Raw genomic sequence first — 14,546 nt, forward strand, 5'->3', positions numbered from 1 at the left:
AAGACCTATTTATCTTTTTTTTTGATGGTATTAGTTTTATTGTTTTTTTTTTAAATCATATTACATTGGACATTCATATTGAGAATCTGACAAAAGGTACATCTCTCTCTTTTTTTTTTAATAACTTTTTATTGACAGAACCCATGCCAGGGTAATTTTTTACAACATTATCCCTTGCACTCACTCCTGTTCCGATTTTTCCCCTCCCTTCCTCCACCCCCTCCCCCAGATGGCAAGCAGTCCTATATGTGTTAAAGATGTCGCAGTATATCCAAGATACAATATATGTGTGAGAACCAAACAGTTCTCTTGTTGCACAGGGAGAATTGGATTCAGAAGGTATAAATAACCCGGGAAGAAAAACAAAAATGCAAGCAGTTTATATTCATTTCCCAGTGTTCTTTCTTTGGGTGTAGCTGCTTCTGTCCATCCTTTGTCAATTGAAACTGAATTAGCTCTCTTTATCGAAGAAATCCACTTCCATCAGAATACATCCTCAAACAGTATCGTTGTTGAGGTATATAATGATTTCCTGGTTCTGCTCATTTCACTTAGCATCAGTTCATGTAAGTCTCTCCACGCCTCTCTGTATTCATCCTGCTGGTCATTTCTTACAGAACAATAATATTCCATAACATTCATATACCACAATTTACTCAACCATTTGATGGGCATCTATTCATTTTCCAGTTTCTAGCCACTACAAACAAGGCTGCCACAAACATTTTGGCACATACTTTCCCTTCTTTAGTATCTCTTTGGGGTATAAGACCAGTAGAAACACTGCTGAATCAAAGGGTATGCACAGTTTGATAACTTTTTGAGCATAGTTCCAAATTGCTCTCCAGAATGGCTGGCTGTGTTCACAATTCCACCAACAATGTATCAGTGTCCTTGTTTTCCCACATCCCCTCATTATCTTTCCCTGTCATTCTAGCCAATCTGACAGGTGTGTAGTGAAGACCTATTTATCTTGAAAGAAAAAAAAAAAAGCCTTTAAGACTAACATGCTAGAAGCTGAACTGGACCATATTTTGTACTTTTCTAGTATCCTACTAACATGAAGCTTTTTGAATCTGTACTTTTAGTTATTTGCACTTTTAAATTCCATTTTACAATGTGCTTTAAAAGTTATACTTGGTTGGAATGCATTTTCAACCTTTTTTGTTTCTTTCTAATTAAAGAGGATTCATTTGTTATTATGGGTATCATAACTTTAATTTCTTGACTGACTGGTTAGAAATCTAGTTAGCATTAGAAATCTCTACTTCCTTGCTACTGCTACTTAAGAATCTTTCTTAAACTGTTGCAATCTGCTGTCCAGCTCAGTACTCCGTTGAGATTATGGAAACTACTATTCCATTGCCTTCTATGCACCAGCTCTAAAGGATTTTTCGTACTCATCCTTTTTGACCTTGGTATAGCTTTTGACACTGACAACTACTTCTTTCTTTAAAGCTTTCCCTCCTTTGGTTTCCATTATATTGTGAATACAAGTTTTTCTCCTGTAACTGTGCCCTCTCAATCACTTGCACTCACCTCTCTTGTCTTCCTGCCATGACAATGTTGGCATTTCACATGGTTCAGTCTTTTGTTCTCTGTTCTCTCTTTAAGTTCTCAGTCTTAGAGAACTCATTTATTCTCACAGCTTCAACTACCACTTCTATGTGAAAAACTCTCCAAATTGTACCTAATAGCTCTTACCTTTCTCTCAGTTTCCATTTCTATATTTTCAAATGCCTCCTGGACATTTTTACTTCAGACTTTAGATATCTAAAGCTCTTTTGGGATAGGTACTATTGTAAGATTTTGAATTTGTGTCCCTTGCACCTTTCAGAGTGATCCATACATAGCAGCTCTTAATAACCCTTTATTGATCCTTTCAAAGTAGCTCTCCTCATGAATTACAGGTGTACCTTGTTTAATTGTATTTTGCTTTATTGCACTTTGAAGAACTCATGTTTTTTTTTAAATAAATTCAAGTTTTGTGGCAAATTTGCATGAAGCAAGTCTATCAGCACCATTTTTTTCTGTGTGTTCACATCATATCTCTTTTTCACATTTTGGTAATTGTCACAATATTTTGAACATTTTCATTGTTATTATATCTGTTATGGTGATTTATGATCAATTACTATTGTAATTACTTTGATGCACCGTGAACCACACTCATATAAAAAAAGCAAACTTAATCAACAAATGTTGATTCTGACTGCTATATCAACTAGATATTTCCCTTTCTCTCTTCCACTCCTTAGGACTCCCTATTCTTTGAGATATAACAATATTGAAAATCATTCAATTAATAACTCTAAATATCTTTTAAACGTGCAAGTAAAAAAAAAGACTCAATTGATGCAGCAAATTTCATTGTTTCATTTTAAGAAATTGCCACTGCCACCTCAACCTTCAGCAACAACTATCCTGATCAGTTGGCAGCCATCAACATTTAAGCACTACCCTTCATCAGCAAAAAGATTGCAATTTGCTAGAGACTTGAACAATAGTTGGCATTTTAAAAAAGCATAAAGTATTTTTAAATTAAAGAATGTTCATTTGTTAGACATAATCCTATTGTACACTTAATAGACTATAGTGTAAACTTAACTTTTATATGATCCAAAAAATAAAAAAAAAACATGTGACTCACTTTATTGTAATATTTGCTTTATTTTGGTGATCTGAAGTGAACCTGCAATATCTCTAAGATATGCCTATATTTATGTCATCTCCTAGTCATGCAGGATCAAAACCTCTGAGTCATCGCTGATTCTTTTTATCGTGTTCTTATTCCCACTCCACACTAAGTGATGCCATTAAATGATGTCATTTCTTTCTTCAAACTGTCTCTAAGATCTGCCCCTTTTTAGTTTTTATAGCTACCATCCTACTTCAAGTTTTCATTAAAATTTGCCTATATTATTGTAATTTTCTTTATTTAGCTTCCCTACTTCCATATTCTCTCCCAGTTGTAATTCTTGTTTATCATGCTGTTCTCTTTTAGAAAAAACCTTTTTGTGCTCTGTTGCCTAGAGAAATTCTTTCTAATCAATAGCTAGCAACCAGTAAATTTTAAAACTTGACCTAGTGGATATTTAAGCTACTTGATGTAATAACCTTATTATACTCATGGGAAAAGAAATGTAGTGGACAGTCCTTCAGTGATCAAATACAGCATTATATTAAGAAATCATTGGCATTTTTGATCTTGAGGATAAAAATCTAAGCTCTTTAGTATTCAAGGCTCTACATAGTCTATAAACTTCAGTTTATCTGACCACCTTTATTTCCTACTATTCTACTTAAGCCTTCTCCATGTCAACTGTTCTGTTCTCTTTTCTTTGAATTGCATTGGCCTTTCCAATTGCTGAATCTTTACTCAAATCTCTAATGTATAATAAAATCTTACCAATATTTTAAAATTCAGTTCAAATTCTCCCTATTTTATCTGAAGCCTTGTCTGACCACCTCAACTCACAATTATCTCTTTTTCCTCTGAATTGATAACGTTTATTGTTCAGTCTACTTACATAGTGCTTATCATAATAAAGCTTTTTATTTTTTGTGTATTTACCTATCATTCTGTCTAATAAGATGGTAAGCTCCTAGAAGACAAAGACCATGTCTTATCTTCTTTTTTCCTGTATACCCTTTAGGCAATGCTTTATACATATTGCATACTCAAAAAAATATTTATTGGTTGATTGCTATAATTTGTAGTTTTTCTTATTGCATTCAAAATGACATTGATTAAGTTGAGTTGCTGATATCAAAGAAAGAGAATTTTGTACAATAAAAAGGCAAGAAAGACTCTGATCTTAAAGTAGAGTGAGCCATCTTTCAGAATTTTAGATTTGGTTTATTAATCATTTTAATATCTAACATAGTAGAAACATGTCAGATTTATTTTCAATCACATTGCTTACTTTAAAAAAGGTATTAATAAGTTATATAGCGATAATTAAAACATATTGGAGTTCTTTACACATATTTACTGTGTTTATAAAAAGCATTTTATATTATATTTTAGCTTCTCTGAAATGTCTTTGTGGCATTATCCATAATACATACATACATACATATATATATATATATATATATATATATATATATATATATATATATATATATATATATATATAAAACTCCCATTATTATTAGAATGAATTGCTGAATGAGTCAAGGATATTATCTAAGTTGTATTTTAATTGTATAGCAGAAGAGAATAATAAAGTATATAGGAAATCTGACATAGGTCAAAGTACTAACTCTTCTAATTCACAAATAAGAAAAAAGCTGAGAGGGCTTAAGAAACTTGTGGAGGATCACAGAGTTAGGATCTGAGGAGGGACTTGAATCTAGGTTTTACCTGGTTCCAAGTCCAAATGCTATCTATAATAGCATTCTGCCTAATAGCATTTTAGTCCTGTAACAGTTGATTTAAGGGACATAGTTGATTTATACAATGAGAGCGTTAAACAGACAGTGTCTGTCTTCTGAAAATTGATAGTTTAGCATATATTGTATCTAGGATATACTGTAACATATTTAACATATATAGGACTGCTTGCCATTTAGGGGAGGAGGTAGAGGGAGGGAGGGGAAAAATCGGAACAGAAGCGAGTGCAAGGGATAATGTTGTAAAAAATTACCCTGGCATGGGTTCTGTCAATAAAAAGTTATTATAAAAAACAAAACAAAACAAAACATTGAAGACAACCAGAAAATTCTTCCCAACATTTAAAAAAAATTGATAGTTTAGTCAGGATATATACTTTTACCTGTCATATTGAATGCACCTAGAAAATGTTCTGTCTTTGTCTATCTATCCAGGCATACATGTAGGGAAAATTTTCTTTAGACCTATGCTTTGGAACAGATGTGAACTGATCTCCAGATGTTCACTGATGTGCCATGTCTCCATTTTATATGCCTTTCTTTGTCCAACCCCTCTGTTGACATTCAGTGTTTCTTTTTGAGAAAAATTCAAATAGCTGAATTTTGGTTAATAGCATAGATTGGTTAAGAACCTTTGTTTAAAATAACAATTTACCTACCTCCTTTTCTCCCTTTCTTTCAGGACCTCTTTGCTCTTGATGTGGAACCCTACCGATACAGTGGTGTTAATATGACAGGGTTCAGAATCTTAAATACTGAAAATAGCCAAGTCTCATCTATTATTGAAAAGTGGTCAATGGAACGACTGCAAGCACCTCCTAAGCCCGATTCAGGTTTGCTGGATGGATTTATGACGGTATGAATACCCATTTACAGATTAGTTTGTGTATTTCTGTGTAGTACTTCATGTATTAAAAACCCTTAGGATTGGGATGTTAATTTGATCTGTTTTTCATAAATGTGATATGAAAATGACTACTAATGAAGATAATCTTATCATAATTTTTACATGATATGTATATATTTTTATCCACATCTCTAAAAGAGTTTTACAAATATAAAAGGGAAACTACCACATAGGACCCCACTGAAAAGAATTTAATGTTGTCTTTCTGGGAGGAGGGGGGAAAAGAAGGTACAGGAAAGAAAATGACTTTAGGAAAGCATTAATTTAACTCTCATTTCTAGTCTTTAATATCTTTTATAATATTGATATCTGACATAGATAATTTGTTTCACAACCTAATCAATCTATTCCTTAATTTTCATCTCAGACTGATAATTAATAATGTTTGATTTGCTTGAATTCAAGTACAATCTTACTCTAATTTTTGTATATATACTATGTAATCTAATTGTAAAGACCTATATATTTGCAAAGTTGAATAATTCTGGATGTCTACATGATGAAAGCCATGTGTAAATGACCTATTTATATTCAATGAAAAAAACAACAATGACAAACTTAACCAAGAAGCTTAAGACAGGACAATATCATCAGTGCAACTGATTAAATAGCATAGCAATTAGAGAATACTAATGATGAATTGGAAAATGAATATGAATGATGCAAAAGAGTCCAAGTCTAGAAATTTAAATTTAAATGCATCAAAATTCAATCAATTGCATTTTTCAAGTAATAGCCACATAATCATTAGAAGCAAAAATTTTATCCTAGTAGTAAGAGAGCTATCTCTGTTTTGACTATTAAATGCATAGTATTTATTTAACTACTAAATTAATTATTAATTTAACTATTAACAAAATTATCCATTCAGAAAACTGCAAAGCATGAAACATATCCATAATGATAGATCTCAAATAAATAGATAAATAATCTTCTTTGTGCATTTATCTTCAGAGGATTATGGTATTCAAATGATTCTGGCTTCTTAGAGTTTTTAAATTTAAAAAATGACCTCCTAGAAGTGCAGCATATTTTAAAAGTAAAGTGCTAATTGCCTAGGTTAAAATTCTGTTGTTTTTAGAAATATCAAAAGGATTTTTAGTTGTACTTATATATAAGGAAATAATTTACTAGGAAGACTATTTTAATGTTAACTAAAGACACAGTAAAAAAGCTAATGAAATAAAAACTGATTTTAATTAAAATATATGGGTTATTTTAACAATCTTTTCATTTGTCTTTTCTTCCTTAACCTTGAATGAATCATCATAATGAAAAAACAAAACAAAATACCTGCTGTATAACCAAATTTGAAACATAATATAACCTGGAAAATTACAATCACAAAAACACAACCTTCTGTTCTGAGGCAGAAGGCTTGTGGGTAAACCTTTTTATTGGGAACTTAATACAATATTGTCATAAAGAGAATAAAATACTTAGTAGAATCTAACTTCATTCTAACTCTTCAACCTACTCAATTTTTAAATATCATTTTATGCTATCCTATGTATTTAATATAGAATTTATAGCTATTCTTATCCACACTATTCTATTGCAAGGATAAGAAAATAAAAGTGTCATTGTGGACATCCTGAATGTGCTATAGATGTGGCATTGCATTATATACTTGGAGAAAGGTCAATTATAAATCCATAGTAACCACTTCAGAAAATTTATGGTCTAAGATTTGTACATTACCTCATATCCAAATAGAACTAAGATTTAGCAATGCAAGGATTAATGTGTACTTCCAACTGTCAAAGTAGTACTATTTATTAAATGACTAAAATGTGGAATTATACTGGTTGCTTTTACATAAATCCAGAAAATATGGATTTACTTATCACTAGGAGTTTATGTAGGCAATTTAAACATAGACAAACACAGAAAGAAGTGTTTTATCCTCATGTAAAGGAGTCTAGAAGAGGAAGGAGAACTTGAAAAAAAATTGCTTAGGCTGGTTATTTTGATATTTATAATAGGTTGGTATTTAGTATGAAAGTAGGGAACAAAGCCTAGTACATAAAAAGCATTTGTCAATTTATGAACAATGGAAGTTTCTTCCATAGCTGTAGTAGCATTCCTAGTCTAGAGCAATCATTTTCCACAAGGTAGTATTTTGGATTTATGGTTGACTTATTTCTCTTATGAGCCCATAGTTGATAATCTCTGTGTTTGGTTACTCCATTCTTTTATGATACTGTATATATTTGCAAAAGGGATATAAAATTTTTGTTATTTCTTTGGGGTGGGTTGACCCTTCTCCCTCCCTTTTCCAGGGCTTTCTCAAACTATACTAAACTAATTTGCATGACCTGCTGTAGAGGAAGATGGGAATGAATAGACAAATGCAGTGGGAACTGGATTGTGGTCAACAAACTGCCCAAAACTCAGTGGGAGAGTCTAATGTGGGTAGGAGGCACACTGCCTAGCCACTGGGGGAAGGAAGAGGTAAATGGATATGGACTCACTCTGAGCCATTCCAAGTAGAAAATAGCTACTGTTGAAGAGGAAAAGTTTCTGTTTGTTACCAGAGAATATATTCCTAATGTAGGGAAGGACTGTGGGACCAGTGTGTAAAAAGTAGATGTTAAAGAGGCCTAAAGATTTGGGCATGAAATAGAAGAAAAGTTTTAAATGACTAGAGATATCCTTACACTGGAATCGTGAAAGAGTTGTAATACAATCTTAGTATAATCTTTTCATGATCCAGTTACTTGAAAAATTGGCACTGTCTCCTGGGAAGGAAAAGGGAACCCGGGAGGAAACAAAGTTAAGTTTGAGAATAATGATAGTGGCCTTCCCCTCCAAAAAATGACAGTCTTGGGGCAGTGAATGGAAACCATACCCAGATAGACACTGAGATCAGGTAACAATTTCTTAGCCAAAAAGGATTCAATTTAAGAAATTCTGATTTGAGGCAGCTAGATAGTGCAATGGATAGAGCACTGGACCTGGAGCGAGAGGACCTCAGTTCAAATGTGGCCTGAGACACATTTAACACTTCCTAGCTGTGTGACCCTGGGTAAATCACTTAAACTCAACTGACTTACAAAAAAAAAAAAAAAAAAAGAATCCCTGTTCTATGGGACCTGCCAAAGAATACCATTATACATTGAATGGATTGCCTTGGTTCCATGAAGGAGGGATTAGAGATCAGCTGGAAAGGGGAGAATGGAAAGGGACCATCCAGTGAATCAAGATCTTTACCTTTACTACTATTCTGCACTATACTGTATAGGTCCCTTGGGTGAGTTAGAGGTAGAGCAGAAAAAGAGGCTGATCTTTGAGAAATTAGAAAGGACACCAGAGAATAACTTATTTTCAGATGAGGAAACAGCTGTAAAGGGAATTGTACCTAAAGTTGGACAAGCTGTAAGATGAAGAGCTGAAATTTGAATCCAAATTCTTCGATTCCAAATTGAGGTCCCTTTACAATGTTGTAGTACAATGTCCTAACTTGTGGACCAGATATGTTTTAATAGCACAGGGAATTCCCAGTGAAGAAACTCTCTGTTAATGTGGATCTGAACCTGCCCTACTACTTAAAGTCTTAGAGAGTTGCCTTGGGCACTGAGAAGGTGACTTCACCAATGTGACAAAACCAATATGCATCAGAGGCAGTGTTTAAACCCAAATTATTTGGGTTCTAAAGCCAGCTTTCTATCTTCTCCACCACACTTCCTCTTCTACTTGTATAACATATTCAGACTATGTCACACCAAAAATTCTACTGTTATAAAAATATAGAAAGATTGACATTATTTATTATTTAAAAATAAATGCATAGAATTTCCACATTTAAATTTTGAAATATTAGCAGTCAGAGTATTAGGAGTTGGAAAGAGGTTAGAAATTATTTAGTATATAAACTCATTTTATAAATAAAAAGCTGAGCCGCAGGGAAATTAAGCTACTTGCCCTAAATACATGGGCCTTAGCCAACAGAACTAGGATTTATACTCAGGTCCTCTGACTTAACATCAATTGCTTTTTTCTACTATATTAGATTGTCCTAGTATAAAATAAAATATTCTGAAAGTTAAATCACTATCACCCTACTCTTGATATTGCTGATCAATCAGGGAGAGTCAGCTCCACTTGATCTAGCTTTGGACCATGATTGACTCAGAGTGAATGTAAATAGCAATTGTTTCAAGTTTGGGCATTTCCTCAATCAAACTGAAACTTATTAAAGGCATTAGCTTAAAAAGTCTAAGGTCTCCCACTGTATCTAGGGCTATTTCTAGGCATTCTGATCTAATCTTAACATTGGACCCTGATGATTCTGGAGAGAAAGTGAGGCTGGTAATATTGTATAGTCCTCCCTCACTTAAATTCAATTCACTTGTATGTCATGGCATCATTTTTATGATTCTTTTGATAATGAAGGACAAACAGTAACAACAATCACAATCATTATCAAGGCAAAATTTAAATTAAAAAATTCCAAAGCAATGCTCTTTATGCAAAATTGTTTCAATTATCTGGAACATAGTTATTCACAAACTATATGACATAATTTAAACCCAGATACTACTATACAACATAAATTTTAATTTTATTAAAGCTACAAGTAATAGTGCTATACACCAGTGACTGAAAGAAGTACACTGTATATAATATCTTGTAAAAGATGATATTATTAAATATTTAACTGGTATTCCATCATTCACTACTATTGAAGTCCTCCTTCAATATTTCATCATGATGTGTCATTCTGGGTTTTTGGAGATTATGCCAGTGGACCAAGGCTCTAGGAGTCCCTACCAAGCTGAAAAAGCTTTGAGAATGAAACCGGTGACAAACTATAACTCTATTTTGTGAACATAAGTCTAAGTTTGGGGAGGCTCTCCACATGGTTATGAAGTTTTCAGTCATGGTACCTCTGAAAGATTAACTAAGCAGGAGAAGGATTGTAATAATCATTAGAGAAAGGATCACCCCTAGAAGTGAAATCATAGATCTTTAATTGTTCAGGTATTTAGACACTTGAAGAACACTCAAGAGTCCCTATGGATGAGCTCTTCTATTTATCTATTTATCTTGGGATCTAACCACTTGGAATTTCTAATTGGAATTACCTATAATCTATGTTTAAAAGGAAGAAAAAAGACTTTGCCTTTTAATTATCAGGCTAGACTGTTAGTTTGAAGGTAATGAGTTATATTTATTATAAACAGAATATTCAAGGAAGGTATTATAGCACTTTGGGCAGTGATTTCATTACCATATGGGAACTTGTGTTTAGCAGCTCTAGGTGGGTGACTCTCCCAGCCTTGAAACATCTACTAATTTTGAAAGGCCCCTTACTTAGCCAAGTGGAAATTTTTATGCTCTAACTACTGGGTGACCAGTAAGCCAAGTCTGTAAACTTGGAGGTGACCAGGTAACTGCTTCAAAGAGAAAAGCTTGAACAATAGACCCTAGAATCAATGAAGTTTCTTATGCCTCCCAAAATTTTTTGTTTGTTTGTTTTAAAGTAGAGCCAAAAGATAAAAAGTTAAGGAGTTAAAAGAGAATTTCCCAGCTACCTTAACTAAGATAGGTTTAGAGTGAATCTTTAATTGCTTTAATGATCTTGGCTTCCTGATAACTTTCTTTTTATATTACCATGCTGTTCTGCCAAAAATTATGTAATTTCTTTCATTCTTTGTTAATTTTTAAAGTTAAAAAAAACCAAAAACAATTGTTTCATGCTTTGTCTTAGCAGAGGAGTTAATTAAGGTAGGAAAGGCCCACTAATAGTCCTATGTCACCAATAAAAAAACATTCTCAGAAAATTAATTGAAGATGGAACATTACATTTTGATTACTTTTGTTTGTTGCTGGGATTGCAGAAGTCTGGTTTTTCTCTCTGATCAATTTGTCTCAATTGGTTTTACCTATTTTCCTTGAGCATCGAAGAAGTGATTCATCTGAAAAAGGAGCCAATGTAAAGTTTTGCTACAAATGGAACCAAAGTAAACAATTTTTAAAAATTCAAAAAGGCAATTGAAGAGAAATATTATTTTAATTTTAAAATACCATGAGAAAACTAATTAAACAAATGAAACCAAGTTGAATGAGATCTGAAATAAGTGAATCTCTCTGTCTCAAAGTCTGATCTCACTTGGCTCAGTACAAAAGAATACAGATTCATTTTAGGTTGTTAACGACTGTCCTTACTGAGATACCTTCATTTGATTCCATGTTTCAAAAGTTTCCCCTCAAATCCATCTTATTTTCCCCTCCATGCTCTCTCATTTCATTCCAATCATATTCTTTTCTGCCACTTATATCATCAAAACTATTGGGGCCATTCACAAAGTACATCATTCTTCCTCTTTTTATCTTACTTCTTGCCTTTATTCCACACTATCTATTCCTTTACTCCAGGCTTTGAGTTAGAACTGGTCCTTCTCTTCACCATACATATACACTGGATCTAACTCCCTCCTCTCTTTGGTAGTTTGCTTTCACATCTAGGAACTAGCATGCTATGATGGAAATAGCATTGACTCTGAAGTCAAAGATCTGGGTTCAAATCCTTCTCCTAAGAGTATGTGGCTTTAGAGACATCATTTAGCCATCCTTTGTCTGATTGTCTCATTTGTAGAATGAATGGGTTATACTCTGAATTATCTTCCAGCTTTTGGTCTGTGATCTTCTCCCTTAAATCTTCCATATCTCCATCAGTTTTGGCCCTCTCCCCATGTCTAGAAACACATGTAATTCTCTTCTATATTTAAAACAAAACAAAATAAAAAACAAAAACAAAAACAAAAAAACTTCTTGCTAGATCTTACCAACCCCTCTAGCAATTGTCATATAGCTTCTCTTTCTCAACTAAATACCTTGAAAATCTTATCTACCCTCAATACCTCTCTGATCTCTCTTCTTGTAACCCCCTACAATTTGGCTTCTGTCCTAATTATTCAACCGAAACAGCTCTTTTCAATTACCAAGTATCTCTTAATTGCTAACTCTAATGACCCTTAATCTTTATAGCTCTTCACTTCTATAGCATTTGGCAATATTTATTATCCTGTCCCGAATACATTTTTCTCTCAGGATTTTCCTGAAACTGTTTTTTCTTGGTTTTCTATGTCAATCCACCCCTTTTCAAGTTTCTTTCCTGGATTTTCAACTATGTCACACCAATTAATTATGGGTGTACATCAAACCTCTATCTGCAAATCTCTTTTTTTTTTCCTTTCATTCTGACTATATCATCCAATATCTATCCCTTCTAGCTTTGTATACATTATATATTTAACTAACTTATTATCTAAGTTTTTACCAAAGTCATTGATAAAATTTTGGAACAGCACAGGATCAAATAGATTCCTAAACACTCTATGAAAGACTTCCTTTCCAAATGACTTTGATGCATTTTGGTTTTAACCTTTTAATTAGTTCTGAATTCATCTCATGTACTATTTGTTTAGTAAAAATCTCTGCGTTCTTTCCCCATGATAATAGCTTCAAAAATTATGAAATGTTAAAATCTAAATCATTTTTCTCATTCAGCAATCTTATAACTCTTAAAAAGTGAGTTATTTTGATATGATATATTCTTGATGAAGTTATGCTGGCTTTGTAATCACCTCTTTGCTTTCTTGGCTTCATCCTCACTTTTACTCTGTGATGGATGGAATCTGAAATAAAGAATAAAGGTTTGCACTTTTGAGCATATGAACTTATTAAGCAATGTATGCTAATTACATTAAAAATTTGGATAAGGCCTCATCAGCTTGACTTTGGACCTGAATACAAGGGAAGAAAGATTTTTATTCGTTAAAAATTTTTAATAAGCAATTAACAGGATATAAAGCAGAAGTTTTCTAATTAGAGGAAAGATTAGGGGCATTCCAAATTGGAAAGGGGAGAGTGAACAAGTGTAATTCCCTGAAATCATAAAAAGAAGTATCCTACTCTCTCAGCCCAACCCCAAGTGTCTGTATTCAATCAAAGGGATAAACAAAAAGGAACTCGAATCAAACTTTGTGTCTGACTGGGTTTCTGGTCAGTATGACCTCAGTCTTTAGTTAAGTATTTCTAAGCCACAGGTAGAGGTGGTCCAGCTTTAGGGCTAGATTCAAACACTGCAATACAATTTCCTTACAATTCCCATAATTGAATAAAGCTTTCTCACATGACAGAGCTAGAACTGAATAGGAAGGGAACTGAGCTGGATCCAGAATTGAATCAAAAGATAGTGTTAGTGTGGTTCATTTAACTTAAATTCTCTCAGCTCATCTTACTTATTCAAAGATTTTATTTATATTTATTTATATTTTCAAAAATATGCCCCTTTCTTTACACTCACATGTGAAGACTGAGTTAGCACCCTGGATACCTTAGAATCAGGCGGACTCAGGATAAGCAAAAATCCTTGGTCTTTATTCTTGGTCTTTAAAGGTAGAAGTGAATTGGATGGAAGCAGGATCTCCATGACCTCTCCTCCTCATCTCCTGCCTAAAAGTCCTCCTGACTCTGGCTAGTCTTACTCCACCCCCTAGTCCCTCCTATAATTCTCTGCATACATCAGTTATTAAGTCAGCACAGAGTAGTGGGCAGGGCCATTCTTTCTCCAAGCATATGCTAATAGAGTATTGTCCAATTGGTAATTAGCTTTAAGTGCTGGGTTGTCTGACCTCAGTGCATCAACTCAAGAATTTTAGCCATTTACACTCACACAACATCTCTCATAGTTAGGGTCCTCATGAAATTTCTCTAGACCTATGTAGTCTTTTTATAGTCTCTCCCACCACAATTTATCATCAAAAAGCTGACAATGATTTCCCTCAAGCACAGCTTTAATCACAGAATCCCTCTCCTTCAACTCAATGAATTTCTATGGTCAAATATACCTTTTTTTTTTTATTTAGTTTTTTTATTCCCTGTGGCCTTCTTATCTTTCAAGTTGTTTTATACATTGTTCCCCTCTATATGCTGTTCTGTCATAGTAGCCTTCTTGTTGATTGGTACATATTATGCTCTATCTCCTATCTCCATACAATCCCTATTCATTGAATACTTCCCCCTCCCTTTTTAAAAATTTCTTGGAACCCTTGTTTCCTTTTCTGACTCAGTTCTTATTATTTTCTGTAGGAGTCTTTTCTTAGCACTGACCCTTCGCTTTAGAGGTTACCAAGTATTTCTATGAATTTTGGGGGGTACATACCCCATGTGGTTTCTTCCTCATTAGAATATGTATTCTTTGAGGGTGGGGAAAATTTAGCTTTGTCTTGCT

At 33.4% G+C, this 14,546-nt stretch overlaps 1 protein-coding gene across 2 annotated transcripts in view; it reads left to right on the top strand.

The window, feature by feature from the left end:
• The window catches only part of GRIK2 (glutamate ionotropic receptor kainate type subunit 2), an 822,997-nt gene that overhangs the window by 347,888 nt on the left and 460,563 nt on the right, over nucleotides 1-14,546 (top strand). For both annotated transcript variants that reach the window (XM_051997449.1, XM_051997450.1), the window contains one exon: nucleotides 5,081-5,254. In XM_051997449.1, coding sequence (XP_051853409.1) covers nucleotides 5,081-5,254 — 174 coding nt within the window. The remainder of the gene's footprint in view (nucleotides 1-5,080; nucleotides 5,255-14,546) is intronic.

Source organism: Antechinus flavipes, chromosome 4 (assembly GCF_016432865.1).
Source record: "Antechinus flavipes isolate AdamAnt ecotype Samford, QLD, Australia chromosome 4, AdamAnt_v2, whole genome shotgun sequence".
In the NCBI taxonomy this organism is placed as follows: Eukaryota; Metazoa; Chordata; class Mammalia; order Dasyuromorphia; family Dasyuridae; genus Antechinus; species Antechinus flavipes.